Source organism: Montipora foliosa, chromosome 11 (assembly GCF_036669935.1).
Source record: "Montipora foliosa isolate CH-2021 chromosome 11, ASM3666993v2, whole genome shotgun sequence".
Classification (NCBI taxonomy): domain Eukaryota; kingdom Metazoa; phylum Cnidaria; class Anthozoa; order Scleractinia; family Acroporidae; genus Montipora; species Montipora foliosa.
In genome coordinates this window covers 50,024,366-50,036,865 of record NC_090879.1, presented here as the reverse complement: position 1 = coordinate 50,036,865, position 12,500 = coordinate 50,024,366, and the positions used below count along the sequence as shown (strand labels likewise).

At 38.5% G+C, this 12,500-nt stretch overlaps 1 protein-coding gene across 11 annotated transcripts in view; it reads right to left on the bottom strand.

Annotated features, from left to right (window-relative positions):
• LOC137975633 (uncharacterized) overlaps positions 1-12,500 on the bottom strand; it is a 77,954-nt gene that overhangs the window by 10,059 nt on the left and 55,395 nt on the right. For 6 of the 11 annotated variants that reach the window (XM_068822772.1, XM_068822774.1, XM_068822768.1 and 3 more), the window contains one exon: positions 8,203-9,381. In XM_068822772.1, the coding sequence (XP_068678873.1) occupies positions 8,203-9,355 (1,153 nt within the window). In that variant the 5' untranslated portion in view covers positions 9,356-9,381. Of the gene's footprint in view, positions 1-8,202; positions 9,382-11,377; positions 11,541-12,500 lie in introns of all 11 variants that reach the window. The other 5 variants (XM_068822771.1, XM_068822769.1, XM_068822773.1 and 2 more) reach the window with 2 other exon arrangements.

The following is a 12,500-nucleotide window of genomic DNA, read 5'->3' as shown; positions in this document are numbered from 1 at the left end:
TGTTCTCGCAGGGGAAGGACTGAAAGACTGCTCACTCGATTACAGAATGATAGCTTAGTACAAAGTTCACAAAATTTAAAGGTACAATAGACAAGGATTGATTCATGCGCGAGGTAACAGATATCAAATTTACAGCTGATATTCTACAATCTTAATTAAACCTTTTGACAAGTCAAAACAAACACACGCACCTGTCAAAAAGAGGCGAGTTAAAACGCGTGATAAACCATCTTGGCTAACGAATGAAATTCTGGAAGCGATCAAACATCGTGATCATCTCAAAAAATTATTCGATCAAGGGAAAATCCCAAGGGAAATTTACAACAAGGCTAGAACAAAGGTTGTGCGTATGGTAAACAAAGCCAAGTCGCTGGCAATTAAAAATGAGCTTGAAGAAAACAGGCAAAACTCTCGTTTATTGTGGAAAGCGTTAAAAAAGCTCAGTCCCAGTGGCAAGGAAAAATCAATGCCAAACGAACTGAGGGCTTCTCGTGATCAAGCAAACAAATTTAACAAGCATTTTGTCTCCATTGCATCATCTGTTGTTGACAATAATCAATCTCTTAACCCCGACCTATCACACATTGAGAACTTTGTGAACGTTAGGAAACCATCTACTACTAACTTTGAAATTCCACTTCTCGATGTCAATTCGTTAGATAAATTGATTAAATCGCTCCCAACTAACGTTGCTACGGGTCGCAATGGAATCAGCGCGTCATTACTTAAGCTTATCTCTCCGGCTATTCTTGAAAGTCTTTGCAAAGTTCTAAATTGTAACATTCAGTCTGGTATCTGCCCTTCTGCACTTAAACTAGCACGTGTTACGCCTGTTCACAAGTCTGGAGTAGCTTTTGATCCAAACAATTTTCGTCCGATCTCCGTTCTTCCAATTATTTCTAAGCTACTCGAAAGACACATATGCATCCAATTTATGCTGTATCTTCGTTCATATAATCTTATTGTCTCAACACAATCTGGATTTCGACCTCGTCACTCAACTGAGTCTATATTGATTAAAATGACCGATGACTGGCTTGCGGCAATGGATCAAGGCTTTTACACTGGTGCGATTTTCTTAGATCTACGTAAGGCCTTTGATGTAGTCAATCATGACTTGTTAATAGCCAAACTACAGACGTATGGTTGCTCTTCTTCAACATTACTTTGGTTGAGAAGCTATCTATCAGACCGCCGTCAATGCGTAAATCTCGCAGGTGCTGTATCTGATACTGAAGTATTGCGTTCTGGTGTTCCACAGGGCTCAATTTTAGGCCCTGTCCTCTTCCTTCTTTTTGTGAACGACCTACCCCTTTCCTGGAAGAATAGTTATGGCTTATTTGCTGATGATGCTACCTTTTATGCTAGTGCCACATCCCTGACTGATGTTCAGTTACAACTTCAACAAGATCTTTCTAATACGGCGACATGGACTAAAGAACATGGTATGGTAGCTCACCCGGAAAAGACAAAATATATGATCATGGGTACTCGACAGAAGCTGTCCCGTTGTGAAGAATGTGCACTGTCCTTGTGGCTGGATGATAGGCAACTGCAACAAACTCAAGAGGAACGTCTCTTGGGCCTGGTCATCGACCCCTCTCTTTCTTGGTCATCTCACGTAACTAAACTTAGAAAAAAACTTTTAAAGCGCGTTGCTGTTCTGGCCCGCATTAAAAAATTCTTGCCAGTCAAATATCGTATAATCTTATTTAATGCTAGTATTAAACCTATTCTTGAGTATTGTGTGTCCGTTTGGGGGAATTGTACTGCAGGACTTTTGGACGACATTTTTAAAGTTCTAAAACGATGTGCGCGTATTATTCTTGATGCTCCTTTTCAAGCTAGAACTTTGCCGTTATTTCTTGAACTTGGATGGCTACCTATCAACCATTTATGTATTGCAAGGCGACTATGTCTGTTTAAAAATATCCTGGATCGACGTGCACCAGATTACCTGACCCAGAAACTCTCATCTTTCAAATTCAATAAGCTATATGATACAAGATCTCGGTTACCTTATCGCCTTCCTATTCCACGAACAAATAGCATGAAGCGCATGTTCTTTTATAATGCTGTTAAACTTTGGAATGTTGTTACCAGTAATAGAGACTTTGTCTGTTTTTCAAGTGCAAAAAAATTCAGAAGAAGTTACTTTGATTTAATAATGTGCAAATTTACGCCTGACACCTTTAGGATTTTTAGCTTATATGGTGACATTTTTAGTTTCTAGTTTTATAATATTTAACTACTTCTCAATTAGTATTTTAGTATTTCGTATTTCGTAGCTTAGTACCTTAATATTTTAGTATTTGAGTAATTTATTAATTTATTATTTTAGTTATTTGGTATTTAGTTAAATAGGGCCATAAGGGAGAGTTCGGTTTTTTTACTGTAATTATGCAGCCTAAAATAAAGTGTTCTAAAGTGTTCTAAATCTTGCGGTTAGCTTACGAAATTAAAGCTTACTTAGCTCGTCTCGTCTCCACAACCATAAATCAGAGGAAAACAACTAAGCTTGCAGATAAAGCCAACAAGACAAGACAGAAGCCCTAAAGGTCAACTGCAGAGGAAAGGATAAGATCAAGTTTCCCGATGGCGAGGAGATCAAGGAGGTGAAAGACTTTGTAAACCTAGGTACAACAGATTGGGAAAGGGGAAGGTCTCATTTGGCAAGCAGAGAAAGATCTGGAGCTCGAAGCATTACAGTAGGAAAGTTAAAATCAGATTGTATGAGACCTTAGTCAAACCAGTACTGTTGTACGGATGCGAGACCTGGAAGATTAACCTTGCGGACAATGAAAGGCTAGATTCATTCCAATTTAAGTGCCTCAGGAGGATCATGGCGATTTATTGGCCATACATTGTCTCTGTCGATGAGCTAAATAAGCTTTGTGGCTGCGAGAGGATTAGCACAGCGGTAAAGAGGACAAGATGGAAGTGGCTTGGACATGTGCTGCGAATGCAGAAGCAACATCACCGCGCAAAAGCACTGACCTGGGCACCTGTTGGTAAGCGCAAAGTTGGTCGCCCCAAAAGAACTTGGCGCAGAACGGTTGAGAAAGAAAGATCGGACGCAGGCTGGAGGTCGTTGGATCAAGCAAGAGCTTGTGCGAAGGATAGGGACAGTTAGAGAAAATGTGTGGAGGCCTTAAGCGCAACAGAGCGCGAAGAGGCGAGGTGAGAGGTGAGGTGAGGCTTAAGACTATAAAATTGTCCATCGCGCTTTTTTGACCGATGGGAAATTACCTTCTTCAAACAAGTTGTTCTTTTGCTGCCGTTCCCTTCGCTCTGAATTTTCTCCTTCACGTTTCCTTTGCCTGTTTATTCTAGCCCTCTCTCGTTCCGCTTGGTGACGTTCTGCGCCATAATTTTGCCTCTTTTCTCTTTCCCTAACTTGCTCCCCTTGGCGATCCCCTTCGCTAGCTATTGCGTGTTCATTCTTGTTCTCTGCCGCTCTCTTTCCTTTTGCTCTTCACATAAACCCTGTTTTCTGTTAGTCCTTTTCAGGGACTCCCTCTTATCCCGCCCTGAACGTTAATGGGCTTGGAACCAAGGCGGGAAAAGATAGAGGGCCTTTTCCGTTTACCAAGAAATTCCGGAAATTCCGGTTAGGATGTAAAGGGAACTCACGTTTTGGGTTCGTTCCACTGGAAAATTTCCGGAATAAACGGAACTTCTGAAAAGGTAGTCCGGTTTTCCCTTTGGAAACTTTCCGATGGAAATGTGTGTTCCATTTACAACTTTTGAAAGGTCTTACCACTTCCAAGGCTATTCACGGCCACATTTTTAAATTTTGGCGTGTTACATCGCAATCACTGGGGGGCGAACGGACCTGAGTTAAATGGAACACGTTTTTCACCCGATGGAAATTTCCACCGAAATTTCTGGAAATTTTTTGTAAATGGAAAACGCCCAGAGTCCTGTGTTACTTGCAGGCCCATGTTCGGAATGACGCCATTGTTTCCCCCAAAACTGGAGGGAAAAGCATATTTGGAAAATGAGTCCCTTTTTTGGCATAGTTTATTCGAAGTGCTTTTATACTGGAAACATAATGGATAATTAGGAAGGAAATTATGTTGCCAAGTTTCTGGAGGCAATTGATTTCGCTTTTACGAAATGCCTCTTTAACTTTGTGCCTAACGAGGAACAACTGCAAACTATTCATGTAGTCGTTACCGGTAATGTTTTTGTTAAACCTGCAACAGGATTTGGCAAGTCTGTTTACTACATTGTTGTTCCTTTAATATGTTTGTGATTTTCTTTGATCCGAGTCCGATGTTAATTGCAACTCAGTCCTTCTTATCGTGAGTCCCTATCGTGGAAGATCAGACGGATGGCATAGTTACAAAAGTATAGAGTTTCTTGCCTGAAACCCAACTGAACAGCGGCATGATGTTAGCGCAGAAAAATACCAAATGTTGGTTTTAATTGCTCTCCCGAGAGTCTTAATGAAGAATCCGTGCGACAGCAGCCGCTGAAATGGAAAAAAAAATACCGTATGCTGCTGACGAGGCTCACTGTGTGTTACAGTAGAAGTATGAAATTAAACTGACAAATGACTAATAAATCTACTGCTTGAACTCTTGTTTATTGTTTCATTACTTCTCTCGATCTAGTTATATGATAATTACACTGATCCAGTGAACATATATTTCAGTTGCACAGTAATTATTGAAGCTGTGATTGTCTTAAAAGTTAAAACCTACCATTTTTTTTTCAAAATACGGGAAAATTGTTTGCTCTTTTTCCTTGGCCATAATCAGTTTTATCAGGAATAATACACAAGCTCCGGTGACAAACAGAGTAATTTAGAGTAATTTTTAGAGTAATTCATAGTTTAGTAATTTACCAAGAGTAATTGTTCCTTAGAGTAATTTTTCAAAGCGCTCGTCGCATTAAATATTTCTTTCCTTACCAGGACAGACTTAGCCGAGGCCAAATGGCTAAAGCTTTATATAGAGCTGCCTGTTGGGACTGCAATGATTTATATAGCGGAAAAACTAAGAGACGATTGCATGACAGAAAAAAATGAGCATTATTCCTCATAAAGGTAGATAAAAAAATTAAACGAAATTGACTCACAACCTGGACTATTTGCTTCTTTACACATCACTTTGCGTTGATCACGCTAATGTTCCTAATTTATACATATGTGTGCACAGTCAAACGGATTATCCGGACGTTAATTATCAGCATATTTTTTCTGATCAAAATTTGTTCTTGAATATTAATTAATTAATAAGGATGAAAATGATTTTCCTTCCACTAAATCCTCAAAAAATTTTACTTAAAGGCAAGATAAATAATATGAAATTCTGGCTCAGAGCTGTTTTGTTGCTTAGCGAAATCCTATGCTTTATTTACTAGTTGAACGTTTGCACAAATGTATTGCAATCTTCTCTCAGTCGTTACAGTTTTATTCGGCAATAATTTCCCAACATCACTGCGATCGGGGGTTTTTTCTCCTCGTTTGGTCACGACAAGGCACGATTTCGATGCTATTTTCCTTACGCCGCAAGTCACACAGTAATTTTCAGATACGACTTTTTGTCAGAGTTTCTATGTTTTCTTTATTCGCCTATTCATCCTGGCATTTAATGCTATATGATTGTCTCATTCCGAGCATGCGCCTGCAAGTAATACAGGACTCTCTCTCTTCCCGACTAGGTTTCAAGCCCATATTCTGGGCGGGGTAGGAGGGAGTCCCGGAACAGAACTAGTCTTCTGCCTGTTGCATTTACTCTGCTGTTACCTGTTGGCATGATTGCCATTTTTCTCAAGATTAAACCTTTAGAACCAACACAAGTTGAATCTTTTAGCTACACTGGCTTTAATTGAGCATATAATCCCGTTAGAAAACCGATCATGGTAAATATGATTTTTCCCCAGAAAAACGCAGGTTGCCAAATGTAACGCTGCCATGCGATCTCCCGCCAAGGAAAATTGCTCGAACACTCCCGTCCCCAGAGGCTGTCTTGCCTCCCCACTTCCACCCCGACAGTCTGTACTGGCGTACACTGCCGTCATAACCTAAATTTAATTTCTCGCATCGATAGATTTCCCAAAGTATCCTACCCATGGTGCTCGGCTGGCGTGCTTCGCGCGCCTGAGCTCCGCTGTCAGATAGTTTTTCACTTACTATCAAAAAAGACGAAAATCAACGTTTTTGTCATGTGCAAAAAATCTGTCTGACAGACTTTTCTATTTTTTTCTACACATGATTTTTTTTTCTCGCTAAGGAAATCCTGAGATTTTAAGGTGGGGTCTTTCGGCTAGTTTTTGAGAAAAAAGCCTTTCAAATGTCTAGTTTCCATCAGCTCGGTCACTATATCGACAATATTTTGTTGAAGCTCGAATTGTAAAATCAACAAACCTTTACTTTAGAACTGAGAAAAACTGTAACCAAAGCGCGTGCTATAAAGATTAAAATTCGATTTTTCTTTAGAAAGCCAGAGTCCAAGAAAAGAAATCTATTGTTACATTCTCATCCAAAAAAAATGTCAATCAAAGTCACCGTATTTCTGTCAATTTTATTAAGCAGTGATAATAATTGACAAGGCCTTAAAGCTACCTGCCGTTAGGTCGGGTCGAGCACGGGTAATTAAACAACACGTCTCAAGGGAACCCAACGAGCAAATTAAGCTAAAATCCTTTGAAAGACATTTCTAGGCTCCTTGTAATGTATGAAGACTGTCTAATGAGATGGTTTTCTCACCTAGAAAAATTTGATCTGTTCGGATACCGTCTGATCCACTGTATCTGTCTGATCTAGTAAGTATTAAGTCTTCTACATACATATTCATTAAGGTCGAATAAAAGTAAAATTTTTAGTGTACCATCGGTTAGAAAGAAACATTAGGCGATAGGTCTTTTATGCTGGCTGCATCTAAGTTATGGAACGACTTACCCAGAGACTTGCGTTTAGTTGACAATATAAGTAGTTTTAAGAAACAACTTAAGACACATTTGTTCAAATTAGCCTATAGTTTATAGCTTCATTACGTATGCTTCTGAATATAATTTTTTTTCAACTTTACGTATAGAGATTATACGAAAAAGAGGCGCTTTTTTAAAACATTTATCGATACAAAAATTGCGATAGAACATCAACGCATTGTCGAATATAACAATTCTGCCATCGGAAAAAACTTTTTGACAGCTTATGGGGATACAGGCCTCCTCAAAGAAAGCCAATTCCGCATTCTAAAAAAAAAAACAAAGAAAAATTGACTGTCTCGTCTATGAGATGCTCTTCATCAAGCAACGCAATCCTAGTCTTAACACGCAGACTGATTCCATTCGAGCAAAGCTCTTTGTTTAACAACATTCCATCACCTATTGTCTTTTGAGTATTTCAACATTTCTTATCTTTCACTTCTTTGACTTGATAATGACGTTAGCCAAACGTCGAAACGTCGTCCACAATTTTTTTTTTAATTTTAATATGCTTTTACGAAATGTTCTATCGCAATCTTTTATCGTTAAATTGAATTAGGAATTTATAACTTATTATATTAGTTTAATTTTGATTAATTATTTTTAGCTGCACATAAAGCGTGTATGATAATTTGTATTGATATATGCGCTATAGAAACCAATAAATTATTATTATTATTATTATTATTATTATTATTATTTATTATTATCATTATCATTATCATTATTATTATTATTATTATTATTATTTATTATTATCATTATCATTATCATTATTATTATTATTATTATTATTATTATTATTATTATAACTCACTTCAACCTGTAATTAATGATCGCTCTTCACTCTATGCTGATGTCAATGGCTTTCCGAGTCCTTCAATTATAACTGGTGAAAATTATCGTCCAGATCTTCTTTTCCTAATACAGTCCAAGTGCCTATATATTCTAGAACTAACGGTTGGTTTCGAATCTAACCTTAAAAACAATGCAGTACGCAAAAAAGAAAAATACATAAACGTGGTCAAAGACATGAGAAGTAACTACAGATGTGTTAACGTTCGGGAGAGTTACACAGTGTCAATGCCAATGTCATTCATCATTTCTAAGAACGTAGAGCATTCGTTGGAGAAAACACCAAGGGAGCTCATGGAAAGGTTTACAAATTTAACACATATTTCACCGAAAATTACCCTTGGGTGCCCCTGACTTCCGAGCTTCTACAAGATACATACCAGCCCGCTTAAATCCTAATAAACATACCCTCATGTAAATTCCAGGTCTTAACGTTGGCGTTGGCCATGTCCAGTCTCCTATTCTGCAACAAAGGGCGCGGTATCTTCGGCTTAGAGGTGACGGAACTAACCCTGAACGTGAACTTGGATGGATCCCTTTCCTCCTGTGCAATGCAGCTCGGTTGATGAGAATCAGGTAGCCTTTGGTCTGTTACGAAACAGTTGATAATGGTGACTCCAAGGTCAATCAACTTTTGATGTGGGTAGCTTCCATCGGCTCGCTGACTATCTGACAGAACGAAAAGAACTTTTTCATGCCTTTCAAATTGTGGATCAGAAAAAATATCCAATGAATGGCGCATAGCTTGGACAAGTGGAGTCCGTCGATAAACGCAGGGTTCAATTGTCTTTAGTAAGTCACCAACCTGTTCAACGGTCACTTGATTCTCGATACTTGTCTGTAGTATCTCAGACGCACTTTGAACACTGATAATTGCATCTTTGCTGATGGCCGTACTTTGAGTAGTTCTGGTTTCTGACAAGAGTAGTTTACCCTTGTTCATTGCTTCTCGGACTGAATTTTTGTGTTGCATCTTCTCAGCTATATGGGAGGCGCCAGCACCGACAGCAGCAATAGCGACGGCAGGAGGATAAACGATGCCAGCTAGGAGGCCCGCCCCCAGCAACAGCCACGACTTACGCGATGATCCTGTTTCACTACCGCGACATTCACTGGGTAGGCACTCATAAACAAACCTTTTAGCAAAATTAGTTCTTTGTTTCAAATAGTAAAGTATAGTAGCTGCAGAAGTAGTATCGAGAACTTCTTCTTCCACTAATTCACTGATTTGTACCCAAGTACGAACTCTTCTTGCACCATTTTTTTCAAGAATGCCCAAGACCTCATTGATAATTTCTCTCTTGCTTTTTCTTGACGTTAAATTGTCGATGTGCGATTTTTCCTCGTTTGCCTTATAAATAGAGCTGCACAAATCAAAGACTTCAGGATCAAAATGCCGACCAAATGCCAACACAAACGTGTCCTCTGAAAATGGTGAATTAAAATGTATCATTTTATTTACCACTTGTAGAAGAAATCTTGCCCAACTTCCGCCTTCCGACTCCCACTTGCCACTTAAAGTGTTCCACTTGGGGTCGGATACATCCACCAGGATGCCCATCAGGGATGGCGTATTTCCTGTATTCGCTAAAAAAAAATATTTTAGATCATTAGTAGGAAAATGCCATTTATTCATTAGTATACAACAATAATTACATGAGACACGTTCTGCCTGATGCACAGGAATTAACACAGCAATGTCACCCTCGGAGTCAACTACTACCGTTTTGTTCTATCAAAATCCAGTCCGCGTCTAAACGCCTTGCAGGGGTTCCGTCCACACAAACTTGAAACTACATCTGCTCCAATATGCATGCATTGTATTTAAATACAGCTCTACATTGAGGCTAAGCAAAAGAAACGACGCAAGAGAAATTAAACGATTGATCATGAGCCACCTTTTTTAAAGTAAGGTCTCAGAAAAAAAATGGCCTTGTAATTTTTCAATTCTTTCAGTAATTTTCTGAGACAAATGTATGAAAGACCTTAGTTCGTTTATTCGCTTTCTAATCATCACAGAATCTGACGATCATTTTTACCGAACTCCGGGCATGCCTTCCTCTTCTTCAATTACTCGAAGCTTAACTTATACGGTCAAGCTTTTGTGAGACGGGCGTCAAGTTTCTCAAGTTTTATTTATTTATTTATTTACAGCAAACAGTTTAAGTTATTACTAGACTGGCTTACAAATAGCAAATAGCTAGTCGCGGCAAGCCAAACTGTGCATATAATTATTTATACGATATAAATAAATGGGTATTACATTCAACAACAACATGTAAACATTACTCTTCGTGCATTTAAATATTTAGAAGGTAGAAGGATTTAGGAGAAAAGGAGAACAAGGCAGTCTAGGTAGAACAAAAAGTATGTAAAGAGGAAAACTACTGACTAAACTTAACTTCAGTTAGAATTAAAATTTTCATCTTGTTGTCATCTTGGCATACAGAGGAGGTTGGACAGCTGTCACGTGATAAATTTCGACCAATTAGCAGCGTTCATACAGATCTTCATGTCGGACGAAAAGTTCCATGGAGAAACTCAGAAGCCCTCGGTTAATTCGGCGTTTTTTCGCTTTGGTTTATTGATAATTCACCATAAATGCGCCAGATTAAACATATTGGAGTTGTTTTTCATTACTATGAAGGCAATTTAAAGGTAAGACGAATTTTAATCGTACATTTTTATAATATTTTACGAAGTCCCACATTGCATTGTTTTGTTGACACGCTTCGAGTGTGCCCTTTTTAGAAATCGATTTCTCGCTTTGTGTTCACTTTAGAGTCTTCAATTATGCAACACTATATAGCATAACAAATGGGTTTTCTATTTTCTTTCTTACCCCCGCAACGGATTTTGAGTTATTGTTGTCGAAATACAGCAAAACGGATTGCAAGATTTGTTGTGTTCGCATGACATAATGGCGCGGAATGTTACCTCTTTTCGAAGAGTACACGGGGAAAATGTGGCCAGATAAGATCTATCTTTCATGTTTTGCTGAGCTAAATGCTGCTGAAAATGTATGGAAGCTCAAGGAGGCAGCACATATCATCTGATGATACGCAAGGGAAGCTCCCAAAACAAGCACCAAGAGTCAGTTCAAGCTCGAGGAAAACCCTGTTTCACTCTAAAACCGGAGAACCATTGTTGTGTATGAAGTATTCTTGTTGATCAGTCAATTGTCCCCACAAGAGATAAGAGAGAGTGGTTCATGATAGAAACTTTTCAATTATTTAAGGTTTTTCTTCTTCTTTTAAGATTCAGAACTCGCTCATCAAATAAGATTTCTGTTAAAATTTGTGATATGGTGCCAAATTACAACTGCTGATGTTGGTTCAAAAAGGCTCAAAACAGTATTGACACTTTAAATCGACTTGATTAGTTGATGGGTTATAATTATTACAACAATACTGTATCATGCTTCCATACATACGTGAAACACCAAAATTATATTTGTGCTGCCATTATTGTGATAGCATGAAGGAATAAATTGCTTATATTTTATCTTCAGGTACTTATAACAAAAAAAAAAACAAGCTTAGTAAACCCAATTTTTATTGTTATAAAGTGATGAGCAAATTACCTAAACAGAAACATTCATCTTGGTTTGCTGCTCACTTTTTGGCCAGTGCTAAGAAATGTTACTATGCTTAGCTATAACATCACTATCGTTTCATATAATAACATAATGCTGCAATCCGTGGTTTCCAAGAATGTGCCAAGAATGTTCCAAGAATGTGTAACTGCTACAGCAACAAGAAAAATAAAAGACAATCATAATCTCTTTTGGTTCTTTAATTTTTCAATCAAAGTGGAGACCATAATTATTGAAGCTTCTTTAGGGAACTATTATGCACCTATCAATGTTAAGCCCCAGGGAGGAGGGGGGGGGGGGGGGGTCGGGCATGGGGTGGGGATTTTGACATTTTCATTTAAAAAATTCAAATTCCCCACCCCCCGTACAAAATAATTGGTCAAAATCCCCACCCAGCGGCAAGTGAAGGTGGTAAAATGTCCTTTGTACCATCAAAATCTTTAGCCTGGGGACGTCACATACGATCAAAATCCCTATCCTGTGGACAGACCTCACGATCAATCCCCGTGGTTAGCCCGAACCCCCCTCCCTGGGGCTTAACATTGATAGGTGCATTATTAGTACACAGCTTCATTGAATTGGGCTGCTGAACCAGATGTTACAGATGATCATAATATGTTGGTCAGTGCAAATAAATTTTTCTTTACTGATTTTGAATTATCTTAACTCAACCTGTGCTTGATACAAACGACAGTGTTTCAGGAAATTCCTGCCCATAATTTGTTTTCCAGAGTTCTGAGAGCAGACAACATGCTCTCAATTTTGGGACAATATTTCTTTTTGCAAATCTTCCCCAAAAATCTTGCAAAATTAATACTCCAAACATCGGTACTGCTATAAGTTCTTGCAGAGGAAAACTTGCATGTTTATCTTTCCTTATAATCCATCAAATATTTTCGCTCGCGCGCGATTGGTCTAAACGCGTCACTTGGGCGAATATTCCCCAACTAAACCCAATTTTTAAAACTGACTTCGAGGATTCAAGTCTCACATTAAAATTAATGTTAGGATGGCAGAACGGTTTGCTTTTGTAACAGAAGAAGTGACAAACATGCTGGTCGATAGAGCGGTACCAGAAAACACCAAAAAATCCACTTCATACACTGTTAAC